Below are 24,401 nucleotides of genomic sequence, written 5' to 3'. Positions count from 1 at the left end.
GTCTCCGTCGTTGGATCGTTCTATGCAAAATGAGTTGTCTTTTTCCTCTGATTCTCCTCTTACCCCCTTGTAGTGTAAAAGGAGAATCATAAATACACTAGAGGGGGCTGGACTGGGGAAGAAAAATAAGACAAATTTTACTTCTATCCAGATGATCTAAGCCGTCCATTTGTTGCCCCTAAAAATAACTCTTCCTGAGATGATCCTAACTCTTCAATATATTTAGTATAAAATGGATGGTTCGAAACATTCATAAAATAGGAAAAGGTTTTCGAGCTTAGAAACCCCATCTCCCATAGTTGTTTCAGTCATCCAACCTATTCATTCTATAGGTTATGATTAGGGTTATAATTTAGGGTTATGGTTAGGGTTAGGATTTGTAGAGGTTTAAAATAGATGGCTAGAAGATTGGCTACTATAGATTGAATAGTTAGGATTATGGTACGGAGATGGTTTGTTAGGAACACCCTATCTATGTGAGGTCCTATAGAATGAATGGGTTGGATGAGTCAAACAACATGGAGATGGTATATTTATAGTGCTCTAGCACGGGCTGAGCTAGAGCTAAGAATCCTCGCCCTCTTCATAAAATGGCAGTTTATAAACCTAGGACCCACTGTATTTTATTGTGTCGGTGTATTTCTTTGGGAATTCACCCTCATGTATAAAATCTAGCATTAAAGATCATGTATTCAAGTGGGCTTACCCTAAAGATAGGAGTTTTTATATCATGCCCAATCGGGCATGCTCTTGAAAAAAGCGCTACCCTTGATATTTGATCCAACAACAACCCCCTTTTTCATCTTTTTAAGGGGCTGCTGTTGGATCAAACATCAAGGGTGGTGTTGTTTTCAAGGTCATGCCCGATCGGGCATCATATAATTTCTCTAAAGATGGATGGATGTTCATATTCGGCCAAAAGAACAAGTAGAATAGCTTTTAAATTTTTTATCCAGGTTTCCAAGTTTTTATGTGGTGTTGGCCCGTGCTTGATTATATTTGTTTTAAAAAAGGTAAATGATATATTTGCCCCCTTTTCCTTCCTGGGCCACCCCTTGTACTATAACAGAGTGGTGATAAATACACTACAGGGGTGGCCCTGGGAAGAAAAGGGAGTATATATATCACTTTCCCTTTAAAATATGCAGTGGGACCCACGTGGTTAGATGATCCAAACAAATCATTTGTGGGGTCCAACTTTAATATGTCGTGCTTAGAAAATCAACCCTATAGAATGATCCTAGCCCACTGGTCAAGATCATCCTGTGGAGATGATATTTGGATCACGTCCTCTTTTTGGCTGCAGGTAGTACCTTGTAGATTAGTGGTGTAAGTAGTCTATAGAGAGGAGACAAACATTTGATTTTCCTAGAATTTATCTCGTAGAATAGTGATAAGTAGTGTTCAATTGCCAACCTTGTAAAGTGACGGGAGGTGTCATTGGAAGGTAAAAGGAGGGGACATGGATGCCATGTCACCAGATATACAATAATTTCATATGAAACTTGTCTTGTGGCCTCGAGGAATTTCAACGCTACATTGGCAACCAAACAAGAGATTTTAGTGTTCAAACAGTTAGCTAGGTACGTGTATGCGCTGGCCGTACCAGTGAGTAAAGTGAATTTTCAAAATTCAATTCGAGGGATAATCAATTCTATCCCCTGGGATTGGATTCTAGCTGATTGAAAATAAGAGGGGAACATCACTTCTTCCTTGGGCTCTTGATGACGTTAGAAACAGAGGACTTTCAAACACAGCCAAAATGCAAGCTTAAATGTCAGTCCATGCATAATGCAAGCGACAGAGTTGAAATCGATAGGTATTCGATTAATTTGCGACAAAATAACACAAATAAACGCCAATGCAATGGATTTAGAGCTGAATTTTTTTTTAAAAATGCTCATCAATGTGGATGAATCTATTCCTTTAAGGTTTCATGTTCTCGAAGTGATAAAAAATGGTAATTGTAATGTAAATTATGACATATTTTGTATTGGTTCCGAGACCCCTTCCTTGGATGCATCCATCTCTTTATATAGATTTCTATTGCAAAACGTCCACAACCAACTGGTTCTTGTCTCTCGGAGGAAACCCGTCAAAATTGTCAACTTCCACTTTGAATTTCAAGCTCTAATTCGTTGAGAACAACTGTTGTTGTCCATATTCTTCGGAGAAAATGATAACTATCCATTGATTTAGTTCCATGAGAGTGATCTTAAATTCAAAAGTGGGTGTAAATACTTTTTCATGAGGTGATCTAAAAATCTCCCACATACAAAGCTGGATGCTTAAAGCGGATATGGGTTTTAGGCTATTAACACTTAACATCACACGTGTTTATTTTTGTTATTAACCTAACTCATTCACAACAAGTAAATGGTCGACAGAGGAGCTTTGTTGAGGCCAAAATCTGGATGCGATTCAGATGGCCCCAAGGAGGAAGAAGAGCTGCTTGCGCATAGGAACAAATGGTCAAAAGACCACCAGGAGTTTGTTCTCCAAGAAGCCCTTCCGCTACTTAAGTCAATGGCATCAATATATACGTAAGGAATACACAAAAGTAATGGTTTAGGACCCGTACCCTAGAGCCTTTGAACGATTTATAAAGACCGAGAATCTTGGAGCAAGGAGGAAAGTTGCCTCTTGAAGGCGCTTTCCTGATTGGCTGAAAGACTTTCTAGATTATGAAGGAATCCTAGGAACTCTGAGTTTCGTTCTTGAATTGGGGAAAGATTCCTGGAGTGCAGAATTCCATGCATATCTTCTAACTGTTAGCCTTCCGGGAATACTAAGCTTCTCGAATTTACTCTGACGATTACTTTGACGACTGGCTTTTGGTGTTGTGCTCTTGTGAGATCCCACCTCGGAAAGGGAGAGAAAGTTCATGGGCTATCTATGTGAACTCTCCTTCTCCCTGCATAGATGTGTTTTCAGCATCCCTGCGGGGTGGGTCACAGTTAGTGCTATTGGAAAACAAAACCGTGGCGGGTTGTGACCCAAACTAGACAATATTTACACAGTGGGTCAGGGCAGTACCTCCGTAGTACTGTGTGACAGCGATGACGTTGGGCCCTAAGGGGTGGATTGTAAGATCCTACATCGGAAAGGAAGAGAAAGTTCATGGGCTATAGTCACTGTGTAGATGCGTTTCAGCATCCCTAAGGGGTGGGTCGGGCATGGTTAATGCTACTAAAAAACAAAAAACGGCGCGGGTTGAGACCCTGAACCAGACAATATTTACACGGTGGGATCGAGGCGTCTATGGTTTCTATGGCTTCCACGTTTAAGGTGTGGAATTACTCTATTACCATTGACATGTGTTAGCCCTGGACTAGGTCATTATTTTTACCCCCATATGCTCCATCGAAAAAAAGAGCTTATACTTGATGTAAATCTCATGCACGATATGAAGCTTTAACACTCTTCATTACTTGATTAATTCGGCCATTCAAATATCTTCAAGGTCATTAAGAAGCTTAGAAGCATTAGTAGAGATGCCTTTTTTGTCGGTTGGGGTGGTGCCTAGCACCTTTGAAACAACCAGTTACTCAGAAAGCTTAAGCTGTTGGAGAAGGCGTTATTTAATCTTTTATACTTTAACACTCCCCCTCACGTGTGGCGCCTCTTTTGGGTTTGGCCATTGCATGTGGATTTTTACTATCAAGGAGGGTTGAACCCAGGACCTTTTCTCTGATACCATTTGAAACAACCAGTTACTCCAAAAGCTTGAGCTATTGGAGAAGGCGTTATTGAATCTTTTATACTTCAAAAGCACCTTCGAGCCCTCGCAATTTGGTTCTAAAACCCCTTCGACATTGAAGATTGATCCATTGAGATTAGAGTCAATCGCTCGGTCATCATAAGCCCTAACCTAAGTCGTGACTCTAAGAAAAATAGTTAATCAGCGGAAGGCATCAATACACTCTCACATCCCTTGAGTTAAAAAGTGTAGTTTTATCTAAAATATTTGTTACAACAACTAATTTAGTGTGAGATATTATCATGTGTGTGCTCGTCCGGGATGAAATTCTTTGGTTCTAATTGTGGGCTTAAAATGTCGTAAAACGGAAACCACAAAATGTTAAGTGATAGGTTTATCTGCGCGACAAAAAATGCACTTGATTGCATGTTAAGCCCGATCCAATGGGGCAGCCATTAGTCCTAGGGCTACCCCTAAGACAAAAAAAAAATCAACAAATTTAATAGCGAGCTCATGAACTTTGGACATGATGAAATTTGATAAAATCCCAACATTAGAAGTCTATATCCGATTTAGGATCAGGATCCCAATGTTACAATCGTATACTGAGTTTAGTGCTCCATTGGACTGTCCTAGATTGGAATGAGTTCAAAATTTTATAGCAATATCTCTATACGTACACCTCAATTGTAAGCAAATATATACACACCTTAGTCATTAATTTTATTTAAACAACTTAAGCAACATATGTTCGGAGTAGAAATGCATTCTAGTTTCCATCACAAACTGGAACATAGGGCATGTAAATCAAGTTGAAGGATAAACAAAGAGAGAGTATCTTGATCCACAACCACTATTAGAAAAAGGGATCTGCTAGGCAATTTCGCGGCTCACTTTTACAGGAGAGAACAACCATCTTCAGATTAATTAAATGAAACAGACAAAATCTGCTAAAATACGAGCCCGTGCGGCTGTTATCCGGTGAAAAAGTGAGCCGCGAAATTGCCTAGCAAACCCAAAAAATTAATCAATAACTCATGCTTCACCATATATTGGAATCTAATTGACCTTTTGAGAGGTCTTAATGTTTCCTTAACTTTCCTTACACATGGCTCATCTTTTTGTTCCTTAAACTGAACCACAACGTTTAACCAATGTTTAAAAGAGGAAAGATTCAATCCGATCACTTCCCTCTCCTTTTACTGGGGACATTTTAGTGTAAAGCCTTGCAACAATCTAATCTTAATTGGGTACAACTTCTCACATGTGGGGGTGGTACATTTTACTGCAAAGCTTAACATCAATCAAGTCTATCATTGGGTACAACTAGTCACATGTGGGGAGGGGGGCTATTCGTCATGGGATCGATGGATATCCTTGTGCCCAAGAAGAAGAAGAAGAAGATTATTCCATATAAAATTATTCCATGGAATATTTCCGGGCGCAGTTGTGAGAGATAGGCAGAGCAGGTGGGAGAGAGAGAGAGCTTTAGGCCATGTCTGGCATTCATGAAAAATTCTCCATGGATTACTAGTGTATCCACTCATGAGAGAAGGGCAAGGAGGGCGAGAGAGTGAGATAATTGAGAGGGCACTTGTTAGGAGAGGGCGCAAAGTGGATGAAGAACAGGGAAAAAAAAATCTCTACCAAAAATAGAGTTTTTTTTTTTCCATCTCTTCACTTATGCCCTCTCAATTCCATCCCTCTCCGAGCCTTTCTACCCCTATCAAACAAATATTCCATGAAAAAAAAAATCATGGTTGCCAAACTTGGCCTTAGAGGGTAGGAATGAGGACAAAATGGGAAATCTCTAAAAAAATAGCCCCATTAAACTGGATTGCCCCCTATTTTTAGATACTTTTCATGCTCCCCTCACACCCCACCCTATCAAGTCTGTCAGTCACGGGCCCCTCTCTCACAAGTAGCCCCACAGATATATGTATGTTTTTTTTAAAATTGTAAGTGGCCCCACAAATATTGGATGAAATATTGTTCCATGATTACCAAACATGCCCTCAAGACATTTATTAAACTTACTGAAAAACTTGCAAAATCATGGGACCCTTTTTCAATCCAAGAGAGTGGTCCGTTTGAAGTTAAAACATGTTGTACCCAACCAATTAGGGAGCGTCTGATAGCCATCTCATAGTAAGTAAAGTACATTCGCCATTTAGAAACTCAAACAGTGGCAATTTAGTCATTTCATAAAAATAATAGAAAATGGCAATAAAGATGTTTCTAGGTCTCAGATCGAGAGAGAGAAAAGGGGCAGAGCGCCCTCCTTTTTTCATTTTCTCTTCTTCCCTCTCTCATTTATAAATAACACTCGTTCGATTCTCCTTCAAAACCCAATAAAAAAAAAAACTAGGGTTTTTGGTTTTCTTTCATCCTTTTTCAAATGGATTCGGCCGTCGATTCTCAAGCTTCGGTAGAATTACAAGAGAAGAAAAACGAGAACGAAGACGAGGGTTTGTTGCCGAGAGCGCAAAAGCTGATGGCAAAGATCACGTCCTCGCCTTCAAACCCTAGCCCAAAAGTCCTCCATGCACTTGCTTCGATTCTTGAGACTCAGGAATCCAGGTCTCGATTCTTTCTCTTTTCATCTCTTTTGATTTCCCGCTCGATTTGTGTGTTTTTTTTTTGTGTGTGTTTGATTTTGTGTGGGAATTCTAGGGTTTATCGTTCTTATTCTAGGTTTTATTGTTCGATAATGATTATGATGGGGTATTGGGTAGTATAGTGTCTCTGGGTTTAGAAATTAGGTCTTGATTAGCGTTTTGAGCACAGAAATCATGGAAAATGCATGAGAGGTTTGGATTATTGGAGGATTTCTTGGGATTTAATGTTAGTAAGTTCTTGAAAGTTGGAGTTTCTAGGTTTCAGATTTTATTATGTCAAATGTGATTAGGGGCGATTTTTTATTTTTTAATTTTTTTATCACTTGCTACTGTAATTACTGTTAATGTTTTTTAGATAATGATTATTTGAATCCAGGGTTCTCTTTTTTTTTTTTTCTATTTTCATCTCTTTAGATTTCCCGCTCGATTTGTGGTTTTTTGTATCTTGGAATTTGAGTGGGAATTCTAGGGTTTATGGTTCTTATTCTAGGTTTTATTGTTCGATAATGGTTAATATGGGGTACCGGGTAGTACAGTGCCTCTGGGTTTAGAAATTAGGTTTTGATTAGCATTTTGAGCCCAAAAATTGGATTATGGGGGGATTTCTTTGGATTTAATGTTAGTAAGTTCTTAAAAGTTGGAATTTCTAGCTTTCAGATTTTATTTTGTAAAATGGGATTTAAAAAAAAATAAAAATCTTTTCTCACTTACTTCTGTAACTACTGTTAGGGGCCGTTTGGATATGTGCATTTTAGAATCCAGGTTTTTAGTTTGAAAACAGTGTAAAAGAGGGTTAATGATCAGGCTGTTGTGTGCTGTCTTGGCAGCATTTCTTGGATTTTAAGCAAGAAAATCAGGTTTTAAAAATCTCCCCTGCAACCTGAGATTTCTAAAACCTGGAAAATGGGAGGATCTTCTACTCTCTTGCTGATGGAAAGAAGGGAGAGAAAACAAAAATGAGTCAAAAATGACGGCTGGTCCTCTCCTTCTCTTGTCTCTAACCCTCTTTTACAGTGTTTTCAAACTAAAAACCTGGATTCTAAAATCCGCGTATCAAAATGGCCCCTTAATGTTTCTTAGATAATGATTATTTGAATCCAGGTTTCTCTCTCTCTCTCTCTCTCTTTTTTTGAAATGGTAGTATATTAAAAAGGAACCGTGATGTTCCATAGAGAAATACATGGAGAGGAAAAGAAAAAACAATGGTTCTTTTTTTTCTCTATTTTCATCTCTTTTTATTTCCCGCTCGATTTGTGGTTTTTTGTATCTTGGAATTTGAGTGGGAATTCTAGGGTTTATGGTTCCTATTCTAGGTTTTATTGTTCGGTAATGGTTAAGATGAGGTAGCGGGTGGTACTGTGTTTCTTGGTTTAGAAATTAGGTATTGATTAGCATTTTGAGCACAAAAATCATGAAAAATAGATGAGAGGTGTTCAGATTCTTGGGGCATTTATTGGGTTTTAGTGTCAGTAATTTCTTAAATGTAGGAAGTTCTAGGTTTCAGATTTTATTCTGTAAAATGTGATTCGGGGTGATTGTTTTTTAAACTTTTTCTCACTTACTACTGTAATTACTGTTAATGTTTATTAGATAATAATTTTTCTTAATATTTATTTTCTCTTTTTGTATCTTCTGTAAATGTCATTATCCCTCATGTTGTAAACATTAAAACATTGAAATGAAAGCGGTGGACTGTCAGATTTGCCTCTGCTATCTTCTCCTCGGTGGATGGGGACGTTTTGGCTCACCCTACTGTTTGTGTCTGATGAGTTTGTTGGTGGGAAAAATTTCTACACTCTACTTTTATAAGAGAGAAAATTTCTCTCAATCGAAGGTTTTTGAATGCCTTTCCAATTAATAAAAATGTTCCTCAAATTTGAATAATGTGCGAACCGCGTTCAAACGATTGTTGGTTTGGATGCCTCGTGAACAAGGACTTAATAATTTGTTTAGTGTAAAGAGAAAAGTTCACCAAGGAACAAGACCAGAGAATGCCTTCTTCGAGGCAAAGCCCATTGATGTTTTCACCGCACACAATTGAATTATAGGAAGAAAATGTAGAAGGGAGAACGGATCTATGTTACAAACTTCTCTTAGATAAAAAGAAAAGATACAAGTTGTATGTTGATTTGGAGAGAGATCTCCATTCTTCTTCTTCTTCTTCTTCTATTCTATAGACTTTTGCCCACGGTAGTTGTTGATTAAACGTCTCATAACTGCTTATGATATCTTTCAAAATTTGAATTTGACCCTTTTGCGATCAACATGTGATCTTTATTTCAAATTTGAAACAATAACCACTCATCCCTCTGCATTCAACACGTACTCTTATTTCAAATTTGAAACAACAGCTACTCATTTTGCAATCAACATGTGCTCTAGTTTCAAATTTTGAATTTTATGGTGTAAACATTTCCCCCCGCCACTGTTTAGATGTTATCTGAGCATATTGTCACGCTTTTCGGAAATGATACATGTCTATTTGTGAAGGCGGTTTACCTTCCTTTTCGAAAAAGTGTAATAATTACATTTTCTTCGAATCCGGTGCAGTCCTGTAATCTCTACGCATGGCAGTCCTTTTCTGGTAACGGCATTCTCCTATGTAAATAGTAACCTTGGTCAGTCCAGAATCAATTTCCCAAATCTTTCATTTCTTCGTCTTACATCAACAGAGAGCTCATACAAATCAATGAACTCCATTCCATCAAAAAATTTTGGAGCTTGAAATCGAACTCTTCTTGATTCAATTTAACAAATTCTATTGTGGGCAATAGAACATGATTGCGATTTGTTGCCCGTTTGAACCCATTAATAAAGCTTTTGACATCCTCTCCTGGCTGTTGTTTCAGCATAGTATAGTCGAGTCCATTGTCGATATTGTTGATAGGTTCTTTGAGATGTGACATTTCATGTTGATTTATGTAGCTAGGAGTTATTCACGAGTCATTTCTGAAGAATTTTATAGAGCAAATTAGGAGTTATATTTCAATTTGATAGCACATACTATGTCCAATAAGGCAAACAAATAGGCGTGATGAATCACAACTGAGGGCATTAGTGGAAATGCTTAGCTGACGAGGAACATCATCAATGGAACTTAATTCTACCCATAACATAGTTTACATACCACAGTTCCATTCCTCGTTCTCTTTAGATTATTTGTGGTCATCCCCGTCTGCACCTTCTAAACTATACTTCAATGTTCTGTCTTGGGATGCACATTGTAGAGGTTGACACCTTGTCAACTACATCGATGAGGTACATTGAGAGATGTTAGAGAAATTGCAACCAAGTATTTAAAACCTCATTGGTTGCTCTCATGGCCGCACCCCAACGAGTTTGGGACAAAGGCTTAGTTGAGTTGAGTTGAGTTGAGAATTGGTTGCTCTTATGGCCCATCACTTAAATCCTTTAAAACCTAACAAAGCCTTTTAAAACCCATTTTTTTCCCATTGGACAAAACCCTAAGACCCACCACATAACCTAAATCCTTTTCCATATAAAGCCTAGCACCCACTCGTTCTAATCCCCCCCTCTCTCTTTCATGGATCTAGCTCCCGTCCTCTCCTCTCTCTCTCTCTCTCTCTCTCTCTCTCTCCTCACTGCTAGGTCAGCCGTCCCCTTTCTCCCTCCATCTCCTTCTCCGCCTCATGGTCTCTCCCTTCTCCTTGTACAAACTTAGGGTTCACGAGTCATTTTCTAGTAACTTTAGGAGCGTAGATAGGTTCTAACTTCAATAAAACAATGCCACCGTACGTACTCATAAAAGAATAAACTAGTAATCAAATGGCAACTAGGTTTTTGCAAAGATTCAAAGCCTTAAAATTATTTCACCAATAGAGATCAAATTACACAATCAAGTTTCATACATTGAGTTATAAAGCTGGGAAATCAGGTAGGAAGAATGCTAAACTGAAGGGGTGCCCTTGCAAAAACCAGCTACAAGGTGGCCTCTATTGGATCATCCCACCAAAGTGCAATTATTATGGCATGGAAAAATATAGGATTAAATGAATAGTAAATGCACTTTGGTGAGATGGTCCAATGGTGGTGCCCTTGTAGCTAGTTTTTTTGCAAGGGCCCCTTTCAGTTTAACATTCCTTCGTGTTACTAATCAAGAAAAGAAGATCTCTAATAAAATCTATTAGACAAATCAGATTTATAAAAGAAACTATCAACTTTGGCCAAACGAAGCTAGGATGGATTGTTGGCCAGTAGCAAAGGTGAGAGTGTGAGTGTGAGTGTGAGGTAAGGATAATGAATAGGAGCATGCTAGGGTAAATAAAGTGATAGGTGGGTGGGAGGGCTAAAAGAGTGATGTAGGTAAACTAGTGAAATAAAGTTGACGGATATGTACCTTTGATGTCGTACGGGGCCTCGGACGTCGTTCTAGTGTAGGTGGTCTCCAAGAGGGGAAAGAGTGATAGCTAGAGTAGAGATGAAAATGGGCTAATCTTAATGAAGAAAAGGAGAAATGAAGGAAAGAAGGATCAAAATCAAGAAAAGAAGAAGATCCAGAATGGATCAAAATCAGGAAAGGATCAAGATCACGAATAGATCAAGATAATAAAAAAGCGGCTAATGAAGATCAAGGGAGAAGAAAGATATGGTGGAAAATAGGAATAATTTAAACATCCAACCGAAAGTGGGTGAAAAGGGAACGGGAGAAAATGATGTAGGGAATAGGGATGTAAGAGGGGGAAGAGGAAAGAAGAAGAAAGAAAGAAAGAATGAGACAAAGAAACAAGAGGGGGAGTGATTGAAAGAATGTAAGAAGGGAGAAAGTATCGAATAGAGAGGGAGGGAGGTGTGCCTTTTTCCACAATTTTCAAGAATTGGGCTGGCGGGGCTGTTTTAGGAGTTTATATATGGGGTGGCTTGGTATTAAGTGGTGGGCCATGGTTTTTGACAATTGATCATAGTTTAAGTAGGCCAAGGGTCAAGGTTATAAACAGTGTTGTATGGATTCAGATTCTGTGTATATGCATGAAACTTTACACACACACACACACATGCGTGCGTGCGTGCGTGCGAATTTTGAGGGTGGAAGGTTGGAGGCGTTAGAGTGCTTATTAAGAGAGTCGAATGACAAAGGGGCAGTTAATCTCAGAGGTTCCTGGGTCGAGGCGCTAGGGTTTTTACTAACAGAGGTACGGGTTGTGCTTTCACATAAAAAAAGTTAAGAAGAAAACACGTTTAAAAGGAAAAAAAATATACAAGACTCGCATTTTAAAAGAAACAATAATGAGTTAGATTCGCCTGAAAAAATAGGATTCGTGCGGGACATGGCTACGTCAAGAATCGGGTGTGTCCCACCCGAATCCGTGTTCGATTCGAGTGTAAGGATGTGTCGACGCGGATTCGGCATGGGGGGCAAAGAATCCAAGCAACATGGCTTATAAAGATGAGTAAGTGGGCTAGTGTAAACGCTATAAAAGGTGGGTAAAAGATGGGCATGTGAGAGGGTTAGTGGGTCATATGGTTATATGGACATCCCCATATCTAGGCTAAATAGAAGGCTAACACATCTAATAAATTATGACCTAAAAGAAATATAACATATGTCCAATTGTCCAATAAAGAAAAACATCTAAAGACTAAGATGACTGAATCCCATCACCTTTTATTTCTTTTCCTTATCCCTTTAGTATTGTTTTGGCCATAGTTAAGTGTTTTCTTTATAGATCTAATTTTCTAGGACATATTTGACATATTTTTTATTTTCATTAGGTAGCTATTTTGTTTTTTAGATTATTGTACGGAGCATGTTTTGATGAATTAATTTCTTTTGATGGTTTAATTCTAAAGCTTAGAATTTCTCTGCTTGCTTATTAAATTAGAATCCATATTATGCTCCTAAATTCCCAGAAAAGTACCTGCGAATCCTATGTTTTCATGAATCTTGCAAGTGCAAAATTCGTTTTTGATTGATCAAATGTCTTATATTCTTAGAATGTTGACTGCTCTGATATGCTTCAATTTTCCTCCTGATTGGTCAGTATCAATTTGTGGCTTCAATAATTGATTTATTCACGTTGGTGTTTTCATCACAAGTTTGTGTTATAGCCTATCTGTATGATATAACCAAAGCACCACATTTCTCGTATTATGCTTGCATTGTCTTCATGCTTGAAAGTTCCAGGTGGATAATGTCATGCGATTTTTCTTACTCATTTTGATTGTTTTCCTCACAAGTTTGTGTTATAATCTACCTATATATTTTGACCAAGGCACCATTTATCTTGTATTATGCTCGCATTTTCTTCATGCCTGAAAGTTACAGGTTAATGTCATTCTTTTTCTTACTTATTTTTGGAGAGGTCTCTGAACTGTTACTAGGCCTGCTTTTACTTCAGATATGTGCAGGAGTCGGGTAATTCCTCTTTCAATAACACGCGAGCTTCTCACAATATTGGAAGGCTGGGGAACTTACTCCGGGTAACCGATTCTATTTGTACTTGCTTTCATGGTTTGAACTTAATGGTGAACTGCTGCATTGACCATTTGACCTTTAGTTGCATTGCTTCTTCCAAATCTCTTTGTATCAACTTGGAATATGATATTGAATATGTCAGTTGGGGTTTCAGCAGAATTTTTCTTTCTGAAAAGTTTTTGTTTTTGCTCTCAGGAGAACGAAGAGTTCTTTGAGTTGATATCAACTAAATTTTTATCTGAAAGTAGATACTCAATCAGTGTCCGTTCAGCCTCTGCAAGGCTTCTTCTCAGCTGTTCCACAACCTGGATGGTAACCTCAGCATGTTTTTTTACTCCTTTTTGTACTTAATTTCTCTTTTCTATTAAAATAACTGCTCTATCTTCTATCTTCCTAAAATATGTCCTTTTTTTTGTTCTTTGGGTATTATATGGCTAATTACATATTAAAAATCCGTGTAGTATCCTCATGTTTTCGAAGATGGCGTGCTTGAGAACATCAAATCCTGGGTGATGGATGATACAGTAAGAGTTTCAGGCGACGAATGCAACGGGAAGCACAAGTTGGGGAGGAATGATAAGCCCTCTGATTCCGAAATGCTGAGGACTTATGCTACTGGACTTCTTGCCTTACCTTTGGCTGGGTATGCACTGTAGCTTAATGTCATTCTCTTCTTCCATTTTCTTCAATGCTGTTGCTATTGTTTGTAATATTCATCAAATTTGATGTTTGATGATTCCAGAGGTGGTGAAGTGGTGGAAGATGTTTTGACATCTGGGTTATCAGCTAAACTTATGCGTTATCTCCGCACACGGTTCCTTGGGGAGATGAATCCTAGTCAAAAAGATGCTAATTATGCAAAAGACGCTAGTAAAAAAGATGCTAACTATGCTACTGAGATTAAGCATGCCTCTGGTGCCACGTGCATCAGAAGTAGAGAAGACAGTAGAAGTAGGTATCGGCAGGTGTTGGATTCCACCCATTTAGATGGTTCGAGAGTCGGAGACGAGGGGTTATTATTTGATGATCAAAGTGGAGATGCTTCAACAGAAATGGTTGCTATGTATGAGGTGGGTGAGGATGATGCTGAACAAATTGGTGAGGACAGATGGCACAGCAGGGATTTGCATGATGGTAATGCGAGAGAAGACTCTTCAAGGCGCAGGACAAACCGGGGATGGACGAGGATAAGAGGTAAGGGGAGGATTAATGAAGGGCCCACAGAATATGATAGGGCTTTGGCCTCTCCTGGAAGTGGACTACGATTAGGAGGGCAAGGGCGGAGTATCAGGGATAGGAATCTCGCAAAAAATGCTGACAACAGAAGTGTAATAGATGCTAAAAAGAATTCGAACAGGGTTGAAGATGATGGATTTGCTTTAGAAAGAGATGATAATGATGATTGCTTCAAAGAATGCAAAGTTGGAACAAGGGATATCTCAGACCTGGTGAAAAAAGCAACAAGGGCTGCTGAGGCTGAAGCCAGAGCAGCCAATGCGCCTGCTGAGGCAATCAGAGCAGCGGGAGATGCCGCTGCTGAACTTGTCAAGACGGCTGCCTTAGAGGTAAGATTTGTGCTTTCAGACAAGGTTTCAAAATTCCAGTATCGGTATCGGGCTGAAACCAAAAGTTCGTCCGAATTCCGGTCATTTTTTTCTCGTTAAAATCTGAAATTTATGCTTTTCGGCAAAAAAGTTTAAATTTTGGGAAAAAATTAAAAAAATACATATGGCCGAAATTTCTGAAATTCCGAAATCAGAAATTTTGGCCGAAATCTGGGCCGACACTGAAATTTGTAATTTCGGTGTTGGCCCCAGCCGAAATCCAAAATTTCGACTGAAATTTCGGCATTTTGGCAAAAATTTAAAACCACGCCTTCAGATATTTCACCATTTTAATTTTTAGTTTCTTCCTTGAAAATCATACTTATGATGCAGGCATTGAAAAATACGAATGACGAAGATGCTGCTGTTTTGGCTGCTTCTAAAGCTGCATCTACTGTTGTTGAGGCTGCTATAGCTACTGAGCTCTCAAGGTCAGAGAAAATTTTGTGTTTTGTTTGACACAAGGGATTTGCTAGCGTCCATCGCAAAAGGCATTTCGCGGAGCGTCTGTTGCAAGAGAGGGCAGCCACCTCAGATGAATCAAATGAATAAGACAAAATCTCAGCCTATATGGCTGATTGCCACATTAGATGAATTAAATGAATAAGACAAAATCTAAGCCCATGTGGCTGCTCTCTCTTGCAACAGACGCGCCGCAGAATGCCTTTTGCGATGGATGCTAGCAAATCCCTTGATACAATGAGCTCAAAATGTGCATGTGATGATTTTCAGTTGATGACAGGAGCTCCTATGATGTCAAATCAGATTCAATGAGTTCGAAGGCATTGGAGTCCGAAGCAGATGAGGACCTGGAAGAATTATTCGTCTTGGATGATGATTCTCTTGCACGATTGAGAGAAAAATACTGCATTCAGTGTCTTGAGATCCTAGGAGAATATGTTGAAGTTCTTGGTCCGGTTCTTCATGAAAAAGGCGTTGATGTGTGTATTGCATTGTTGCAACGCAGTTCAAGGCATAAGGATGCGTCGGAAAGCTTGATACTTCTGCCCGACGTGTTGAAACTTATTTGTGCTTTAGCAGCACATAAAAAATTTGCCGCATTATTTGTGGATCGAGGTGGCATGCAGAAACTTCTCGCTGTCCAAAGAGTCCCTCAGACCTACCTTGGTCTCTCTTCTTGCTTATATACCATTGGTTCTCTTCAGGTAAGGGCATGGAATGAGAATAATTGGGTGAAAGTATCAGTAACTTCTTTTGACTTCTTTACCTCTTCCAGCTTTAGTTCTCTTACCCTGTGTCAAATATCGGCGAGAAATTGAAATTCTCACGAATATATTGCGATTTTTTCGCTATAAACTGGGGGCTTGACTTTAAAAAAACATCTCGATCTTATCATTTGTTCTAAAATCTCCCAAACCTCCTAAAACCTCCAACCCAATCCTAATTCTGGGTTTAAAAAGTCTACATATTTTTTATATTTTATATTTTTCAAGAGAAAAGGGTTCCTGTGCTCGAGCGCAGATAGCTTATCTGCGCTCGAGTGCAGGAAACAAGGGTGGGGCCACATTGTTGGGGTGATCCTAAGCATTCATTTGTAAGGCCCCATCATGGATGGGGTGTGTACCAAAAATCAGCTTCATTGGATCATCACAGGGTGTCCATTTGTGGGGTGAAAATGGATAAATACTGTTTGTCCACTAATCTGCCAATTTTTTCACCCCACAAATGATCCAATGGAGCTGATTTTTGGTGGACACCCTATCCATGAAAGGGCCTTCCAAATGAATGCTTTGGATCCCCCAGCAATGTGGGCCCAACCCTGTTTTTGCACTCGAGCGCAGAAACCCTTTACTCATTTTTTAAGTAATTTTATTTTTTACTATTTTCCCTTTATAAACCCAAAAAATATATTTTTAAAATATCCCGAGATTTCCCTTGCCGAGAAATCCCGAGAACGATATTTGTGACATAGCTCTTACATTTCTTGTCCACTCCACATTTTTAAGTTCTGTTGATTGCTCATGCAGGGGATTATGGAACGTGTGTGTGCTCTTCCTTCAGATGTTGTCAACAGGGTCATAGAGTTAGCTCTTCAGCTTTTGGGATGCCCCCAAGATCAAGCCAGAAAAAATTCTGCCCTATTTTTTGCCACCGCATTTGTTTTCAGAGCAGTTCTGGACTCTTTTGACGAGCAGGATGGTTTACAGAAATTACTGAACCTTCTACGTGGCGCAGCATCAGTGAGATCAGGTGGTGTTAACTCTGGAGCACTGGGACCCACTAATCTCGGATCTCTTCGAAACGATCGATCACCTTCAGATGTTCTGACTGCATCAGAGAAGCAGATTGCTTTTCACACCTGTATTGCACTGCGCCAATATTTCAGAGCACATCTTCTTTTGCATGTCGACTCTCTTCGCCCTAACAAAAATAATCGGAGTGTGTCGCGGAATATTCCCAGTGCTAGGGCTGCCTATAAGCGACTTGACATCAGTAATGAGGCTATGGATGCAGTTTTTCTTCAGATACAGCGTGATCGAAAGCTTGGACCTGCAGTTGTGAAAGCTCATTGGCCTGCAGTGGAGAAATTCTTAGCCTCCAATGGACATATCACTATGCTGGAATTATGTCAAGTATGATGTTTCGAATTGTTTACCTCTTTTATATCACTGCCCCAAATTTCGTACCTATCAATGTTATATTCATACTCTACAAACTCTTACGAGTCATACGAATCAACGCTCGAGTTAAGTCGTGTCGCATGGGCTTTTGAGGAGAGTCGCATGGGTGACTCGCCTTTGTTGAAGACTCTTACGAGTCGTCTGGTGACTCTTACGAGTCGATGGGCCCTTGCTTTCTTGTTTTGTTGGTTGAAAACTTTGAAGTTGGAACTTACTTATTTTTTTGCATAGAAGTTACAAGTATATAGTCCCTTTTCAAAAAAAAAAAAGTTACAAGGATGTAGTTTCAAGCATATAGTTATTTATATTTTTGGCCTGGTGCTTTATCCATGTGCTATTGGGTTATATTTTTTACATGCTTCATCTTTTGATATATAATTATATTTTTTTCAACTAAATTTCTGTTCTTGTCAAAAACTCTTACGAGTCATGAGTCATAAAATTAAGAAATCGAGTCACAAGTCGAGTCACGGGTTGGCAACTATGGTTATATTGACGGATTTTGTTGTTTCTCCACTAGGCTCCACCTGTTGAGCGTTATTTGCATGACTTGGCCCAATATGCTTTGGGTGTTCTGCATATTGTTACCTTGGTTCCCTATAGCCGTAAGCTGATTGTAAATGCCACATTGAGCAACGAACGTGTTGGTATGGCTGTTATTTTGGATGCTGCTAATGGTGCTGGCCTTGTGGACCCTGAGGTAAAAACTTCACGAAAAACATTTTTTCATAAATTTGAGTTCTGCAAGTGAAACCTTGAAGCCAGTTCTTGCTTTTGCAGATTTATGTAAAAGTGCTAAGATCTTAATGTGGGTCCCTGCTTTTGTCTTTTGCAGGTGATTCGTCCAGCTTTGAATGTGTTAGTCAATCTGGTTTGCCCTCCTCCTTCAATCAGTAACAAGCCCCCTGTGCTTGCCCAAGGTCAGCAATCTGTTATAATGCAGACTTTAAATGGTCCCGCTTTGGAGAATAGAGAAAGACATGCAGAAAGAAGTACCTCAGATCGAACTGTTTCCTTTCCCATTCAGAGTGAACCCAGGGAGCGGAACGGGGAACCTAATGCAGTGGAGCGAGTGAGCTCATCAGTAAGCAATTTACAAACAGCTGTGCCTACTATTGCTTCTGGTGTAGTTGGAGATCGCAGGATTTCTTTAGGGTCTGGGGCAGGATGTGCTGGACTTGCTACACAGTTGGAACAAGTATATCGTCAAGCAAGGGAGTCTGTTCGTGCCAACAATGGAATAAAGGTTCTCTTGCATCTCCTCCATCCTCGGATATTCACACCGCCCACTGCTCTTGATTGTCTCCGTGCTCTTGCATGCCGGGTTCTGCTTGGCTTAGCCAGGGATGCTACAATTGCCCACATATTGACAAAACTTCAGGTGAGTGAATGTTATATTGAATACTTAATTTGTTGGTGAAGCACATCTGTGAGTTTTGCTTGTTGGGTCGTGTGCTTTGGGCCACCGTCTTTTGGCATAGCATTGATGATATTTTCTAAACAGTTCCAGAATGTTTAAAAGTTTTGAAGGATTTTCATGATTGAATAGAGTGGACTGTTGCTATTGAAAACAAAAAGAAAAAGAACGAAAAAGTGGACTGCTGTTTCCTGTTCTGATCCAGCACATGGCATGTATGTGGCGAAAAGGACTATCATCTCAGCCATGTGAAGACTATCGGAACATATGGTCCCATGTTGTACGTGTTAAAAAAACTTGAGGTTTGATTTTCTGTGGGCCTCAACTGACCCGTCCTGATCACTATTCTTCCAGGCCTTGTGTATGGTCAGTGCAGGAGCGTAGGTAGAAATTTTAAGTGGTAAGCAAGTTTCGCTGTCACTCAAATATGATTCCTCGTCCCTGCACACGCTTACTTTTTAGGGCATCAATAAAAAATGCAAAGCCTAAGGTTGATGAGCTGACTGTAGTCCCTTGACCCTTTCTCTCTCAAAGTTTCCACTCCCCCACAAAGAAAAGTCTCTATTTTTCCATTTCTATTTGTTTGTAACCGTCATGTCCTACTCTCTCTCTATAATCTCCACATTAACTTACGATCCCCTTTCGCTCTCTCTGTCAACACTGTTTCCCTTCATTCCCCTCTCTCTATTTTTGTGTCAATTTTTTTTCTTCTCAAGAATAATTTATCTGCAGAGAGGTTTGTATTCATTTTTTTTGAATGGTAGAGGGGTTTGTATTCATCTAACATATGTTTTTTTAATTTGCTTTGAATATAAGCTGTTGGTTCCATCCGCTTCTCAAAATTAACTCATAACCATTATCATTCAAAAAAAAAAAAAAAACTCCTAGCCACTCTCTCTCTCTCTCTCTCTCTTGCATGTGTGCGTGTCGCCACTGTTTTAGTCTCATGTTCGAACATTGCTGCGCTTCTGGTATTGCTTAAGACCAGTTAAGTTGGTGGTTCAGTGTTGGCCTAATGGTCTAAACCTGAAAATGACTTATTTGCACCGTTATTAAAGAAAGTTGTAAGGAAGAAATTATGCTTTTAGATTTCCATTTTTTTCCTTAAATGCAACTCAAGAAATTTTTAGGCGACAGAAATTCACATAAATACATGTTGATCTCACTTGAAACGTCTCTCATTCATTACACCCTTGACATGGCAGACATGTTTCCTCAAAGTTCCAAACAATAGCTCCCCCCAATTTGCACCTTTCCCTGTAAAGATGTGCAAACCATTAGAATTTAAGCCTTTTTGTCTTGATTTTACTCATCTTGTGCTTTTAAAAATCCTCATGAGTTCATGGAAGATCACTTAACTAAAGCTATGTATTATCCTCCAGAAGCGAAAATGAAAACCCCAAGGTTTGATCCAATAACTCTAGATTCAGAGCTACGACCTGAAACCTGCATCTGGATCCACAACTAAAATGAAGAACATGGTAAATGTTCAGCATATATTAAACTTGTAGTAACGCAATTATTGTACAATCATAAACCTGTTGTTCAAACTGTTTTAATCTTTATTCCAGAAAGCCAAATCCTACCCTCAAAATATGTCGCAAACTATGTATTCATCAAACTGCTTCAGCGGTCCTTTTTTTTGAATGGCAAAAATATTTTTATTAAAAGAAGAGACCGAGAGGGTCCCTGGCATTACAACATCAAGAAAAAGAGGAACATTGGAAGGAATAAATCAGACAACTAACTAGGGAGGGAGGAAATCAACGAGCTCTACACTCTCTTTCGACACCCCTTCTCTAGCTAACCTATCGGCCTACCCATTTGCTGAGCGCTTGACATGGGAGAAAGATTTGGATGCCCTCTTATTCTATCCTAGATTTCATCAAATAAGGAAGCAAACCTCAAAGGTACCGCTTTTGAACCTCTCTGCCATCTAATGACATTGAGAGAATCCCCTTCCACTACCACCTTGTTTAGGTCCATGTTCTGAAGAAGTTTACTTCCACGGTACACTGCTTTCACTTTTGCCTCCTTTGCGTCTGCCACCCCAATGGGTCCATTGAATGCCCAAATGACCCCCCCCCTCCACGCCCCCAACACACACACACACCCATCCTTCGTTCCTGAAAAGGCCTCCAATACCCGAGGGTCCTGGGTTCCCTGTACTTGATCCATCAAAGTCCAATTTAGGATCCCTTGAGAAGGAGGTGACCATGCTTGTACTTCTTTAGGATCGAAGCTAACTTCTTCACATATTACACTCCACCCGTGCCATAAATCATTGGCTGGCACAAATCTAAACTCTGGCAGAGTCTTCACCTAGGAAATAGTTGAGGCAATCACTTTATTGAAGATGAAATGAGCTCCCTTGGAGAACCCCTTAAACGTCCCAGTATTTCTTTCTTTCCAAAGCACCTACATCGTAGCTAGAAAAGAAACTTGCCACCTTCTTCTTCCTTTTCCTTTCCATGGTGCTATTGCCCAACTCTCCGATGCTTCCAAAATTTTGGCTGGAAAGACCCACGGGATTCCAAATCTACTTAAAAGTTTGCCTCATACTTCCCTAGCTATCTTACAATGAATTAGTATGTGATATGTTGTTTCTCCCGCCTCACTACACAGGGCACAATGTCCGATGATCAGGATGTTTCTGGCTCTAAGGAAGTCTATGGTTTGTATGCTTCCAAGCAATGCAGTCCATCCAAATAAACAGACCCTTGGAGTTAGTATGTGATATGTTGTTTCTCCCGCCTCACTACACAGGGCACAATGTCCGATGATCAGGATGTTTCTGGCTCTAAGGAAGTCTATGGTTTGTATGCTTCCAAGCAATGCAGTCCATCCAAATAAACAGACCCTTGGAGGTGCTTTAATGCCCCACACTTTGGCTACTTTGGAGGAGACGGGGCAAGGTAGGAGATAATGGTAGAATGATTTCACCGAGAAGTCCCCACCTGAATTCTAGACCCAAATGTGTTTATCTTCCCCATCTAACTTGATATAACACCTTTCCCAAAATCTGCAACTATCTTCCCACCAATTCCAGTTCCCTATCAAAGAAGTTTCTGCGAAAAGGCGGAGACCACACAACCCCATAATCTTACGAGAGAAGCACTCTTTTACCATAACATCCTTTGTCATAGTTATAGCAAACAACTGAGGAAAGGTTTCCTTCAATGGAGTGTCAGAACACCATTTGTCCCACCAAAATCTTACTCTATTCCCTGCACATACTCCGAATTTTATTCCTTCCATGAACTTTACTTTAAAGCACATTATGTCCCTCCATATAGTCCGGCATGGCTTCCTGAACCTATCCTCCGTCTCCCAATAACCCTGACAAGCCCCATATTTTAATTCAGTCACTTTTGCCCATGGCTGAGATCCCTCTTCCCCAAATCGCCATAGCCATTTACCTAGAAGTGCTTCTCGGTCTCCTTAACTCTTCTAATTCCCGAACCGCCAGCCTTTAAAGGCTTGCAGACATCTTCCCATCTGACTAGGGGAATGCCTTCAGCAGTCTAAACCCTAGCAGTCTAAACCCTGCAAAAGCAAACATCAATTGATATCTGTAAACTAAATGCCTAAATCCTAGCTTCCTTAATGACTGAAACCCTGATCTTTAATTGATTTAAGTGGTGTGAGGAACATATTTTTCTATCGTGATTGTGTTTTATCATGGTATAGCTTTGGGGTGATGTGTTGTAGGTTATGATTTGTTTCTTATTATTTGATATGGGCGGAGATGTGAAGTTTTACGTGTGTACCTTTCTGCTTCATCCAAGTAAGAGAGGCGAAAGCTGAACATCATATTTCTTCTCTCTCGGATGCTGCAGAAATAGCACGACAATCACAAATTTCAACTTAAAGATTACACCAAGCAGATAACCTCAATAAAAGACAAGAAGAGAAGGATATGGTGTTCCATCAAAGATAAAATGACCGCAAAAGGGGAAAACTCCTTGCACAAACTTCAAATTCATAATGGTTACAAAACCACTCTGAAAACCCCTTGTATACACCACTGGAGTGCATAATGTGAAAAAGAACCAACCTTTTATTGCTGCTTGGTGAAAAAATGGTTCTATAAGCCATTATTCTCTCAGCCACACCATCAATCATCTTCTTTGTTTTCAGGTCCTAAATGACATAATACGAAGGTTCAAGGTTACAATGCTGTTTAATTATCTGATAAGACTACTCACATATAACATATTAGATGAAAAATGAAGTTGTAGAATAGAGGAGAGGGTCAAGGAAGGAGAAACCTGAAGAGTTTCATTCGCAAAAACAGGATTGATCCATTGTCTATTTTAACATTATCTTTATTGTGAGATGAAATGGAGGAGATAAAACCATCGATCTAACCATTCATATGATCTGAAACTCTATAATCAATTATCTAAGATGTAGGGGAAGATGACATTGAAGCATGGGTACCAGATCTATTTCCATTTTCTCCAACTCGAATATGACTTCAAGGCAGATTGCTGAGTAAGAGAAGTACCTCATCATGTAGGATTGGCATTGCTTCTCTTGCTTGCCCTACCACAGATATAGTTGTAGACAACTTCAAATGGAGGAAGTTAGTCTTTCTCTAAAACTTTTAACACCCTGTGACTGGAGATTGTCATCTAGCTCTACTAGGAACTAGGAAATCCTTCTCTTGTCAATTTTTTTTCTAAATGTCCTTGACAGTTATCTCGTGTCAATTTTTTTTCTAAATGTCCTTAACAGTTACCGGGAACTCCTAGTTGGATGGGAAGCTCGCTTCAGAAGCTAAGTGTTTCTCGCCTTCTAGATTTAGGGGAAGTGCTTTCCCCAAATGCTTCCTGTGCTTTTCGTCTCAATTAAGAGTACGCTTCCTATTTAGGTGATTGTTTCTTCCTAAAATAATGTTTTCTCCTTTTGATAATGTTGAAGAAGCGTATTTAAGAAAAGAGTGCATTTAAAACTTGAAAACTCATATTATGTTTCAAATGAAAATTTGTGAATCTTTTCCGAAAGCTTAACATTAAATATACATGAATAAAACATGTGAAACTGTAAATTCCTAAAACTAGTAAATTCGAATAGTCGTGAAGTCTGTTTTTTTTTCCTGCTTGTAATCCTTACCTAAAATAACCCTTCCTCTCTAAGCTAGTAGAATCCTACTCTTTCTATATACTTTTTATTCGCTTCTTCCAATGGGGCTTCTATGAACGCTTCCCACACATTTTCTCTTTCTAAATCCCTCGCTTCCCACTTTCGCTTGCTGCATTGCTTCTTGTACTCGTTTCCCACTCTTTCAATTATGCACTTGAGCAATGGGTTGGTAGTGATCTAGCTTTCCGCTGTTGCGTCTGACGATATCATATTATTCCTTCACAAACATTTGACTGTGCAAGATTTTCTTTATCTCGATGCAACTGATAGCCCCTAATAATATCATGCTTGTGGGAATGTGTTTTGGCCATGGTATCTCATACACTCTTCTCTCCACACAAGAATAATAATGATGAAACACAAATCAATTGGTTCTTCAAATTAAAAATTGGTCCTTCAACATCTATAAAAGATCAAGATCAAGAAAAGAGCAATGAAGATCAAGAGGGAAAAAAGATAAGTGAAATGTTTGTGAACGGTGAAAAAGAGGAAAAAGGGGGAACAATTTATGAACTCAACCGGGAAGGTTGAAAAGCGGAAAAAGGGTAAACGGTTTATAAACCTAACCTAAAAGGATCAATGAAAAAGGGTGATTATGAATGTAGGATGTAAGAAGGGAGAAAGGGAATTAATGGAGGATGTAAGTAGGGAGAAGAGAGAGATGGAATAGTAGAATAGGGGAGGAGAGAAGAGAAGAGAACAGAAAGAGAGAGGGCGTACCTTGTTGCAAAAGGGGCTTCTTTTCATATTGCTTCCAAAATCTCCCAAACTTCCTAGGGCTTCCACCTTTTTGGTCTTTTATATGGACGAAGGGGTTTCACGCTTATTAAAAATAGTAA

The 24,401-nt window shown here is 39.4% G+C and overlaps 1 protein-coding gene across 1 annotated transcript in view; it reads left to right on the top strand.

The window, feature by feature from the left end:
• The first annotated feature begins 5,957 nt into the window (after positions 1–5,957).
• Positions 5,958–24,401, top strand: part of DCAF1 (DDB1-CUL4 associated factor 1) — a 31,315-nt gene continuing 12,871 nt past the window's right edge. The window contains exons 1-10 of the mRNA XM_077392681.1: positions 5,958–6,280; positions 12,675–12,756; positions 12,947–13,063; positions 13,213–13,394; positions 13,494–14,316; positions 14,689–14,786; positions 15,098–15,521; positions 16,344–16,949; positions 17,518–17,697; positions 17,833–18,378. Coding sequence (XP_077248796.1) covers positions 6,099–6,280; positions 12,675–12,756; positions 12,947–13,063; positions 13,213–13,394; positions 13,494–14,316; positions 14,689–14,786; positions 15,098–15,521; positions 16,344–16,949; positions 17,518–17,697; positions 17,833–18,378 — 3,240 coding nt within the window. The 5' untranslated portion in view covers positions 5,958–6,098. The remainder of the gene's footprint in view (positions 6,281–12,674; positions 12,757–12,946; positions 13,064–13,212; positions 13,395–13,493; positions 14,317–14,688; positions 14,787–15,097; positions 15,522–16,343; positions 16,950–17,517; positions 17,698–17,832; positions 18,379–24,401) is intronic.

This window comes from Tasmannia lanceolata, unplaced genomic scaffold (genome assembly GCF_043159265.1).
Source record: "Tasmannia lanceolata isolate RefF3 unplaced genomic scaffold, GAP_Taslan_0.1 ptg000012l, whole genome shotgun sequence".
NCBI classification, from domain to species: Eukaryota; Viridiplantae; Streptophyta; class Magnoliopsida; order Canellales; family Winteraceae; genus Tasmannia; species Tasmannia lanceolata.
Note: the sequence above shows the minus strand (reverse complement) of the source record. Positions and strands in the feature narration are given on the sequence as shown.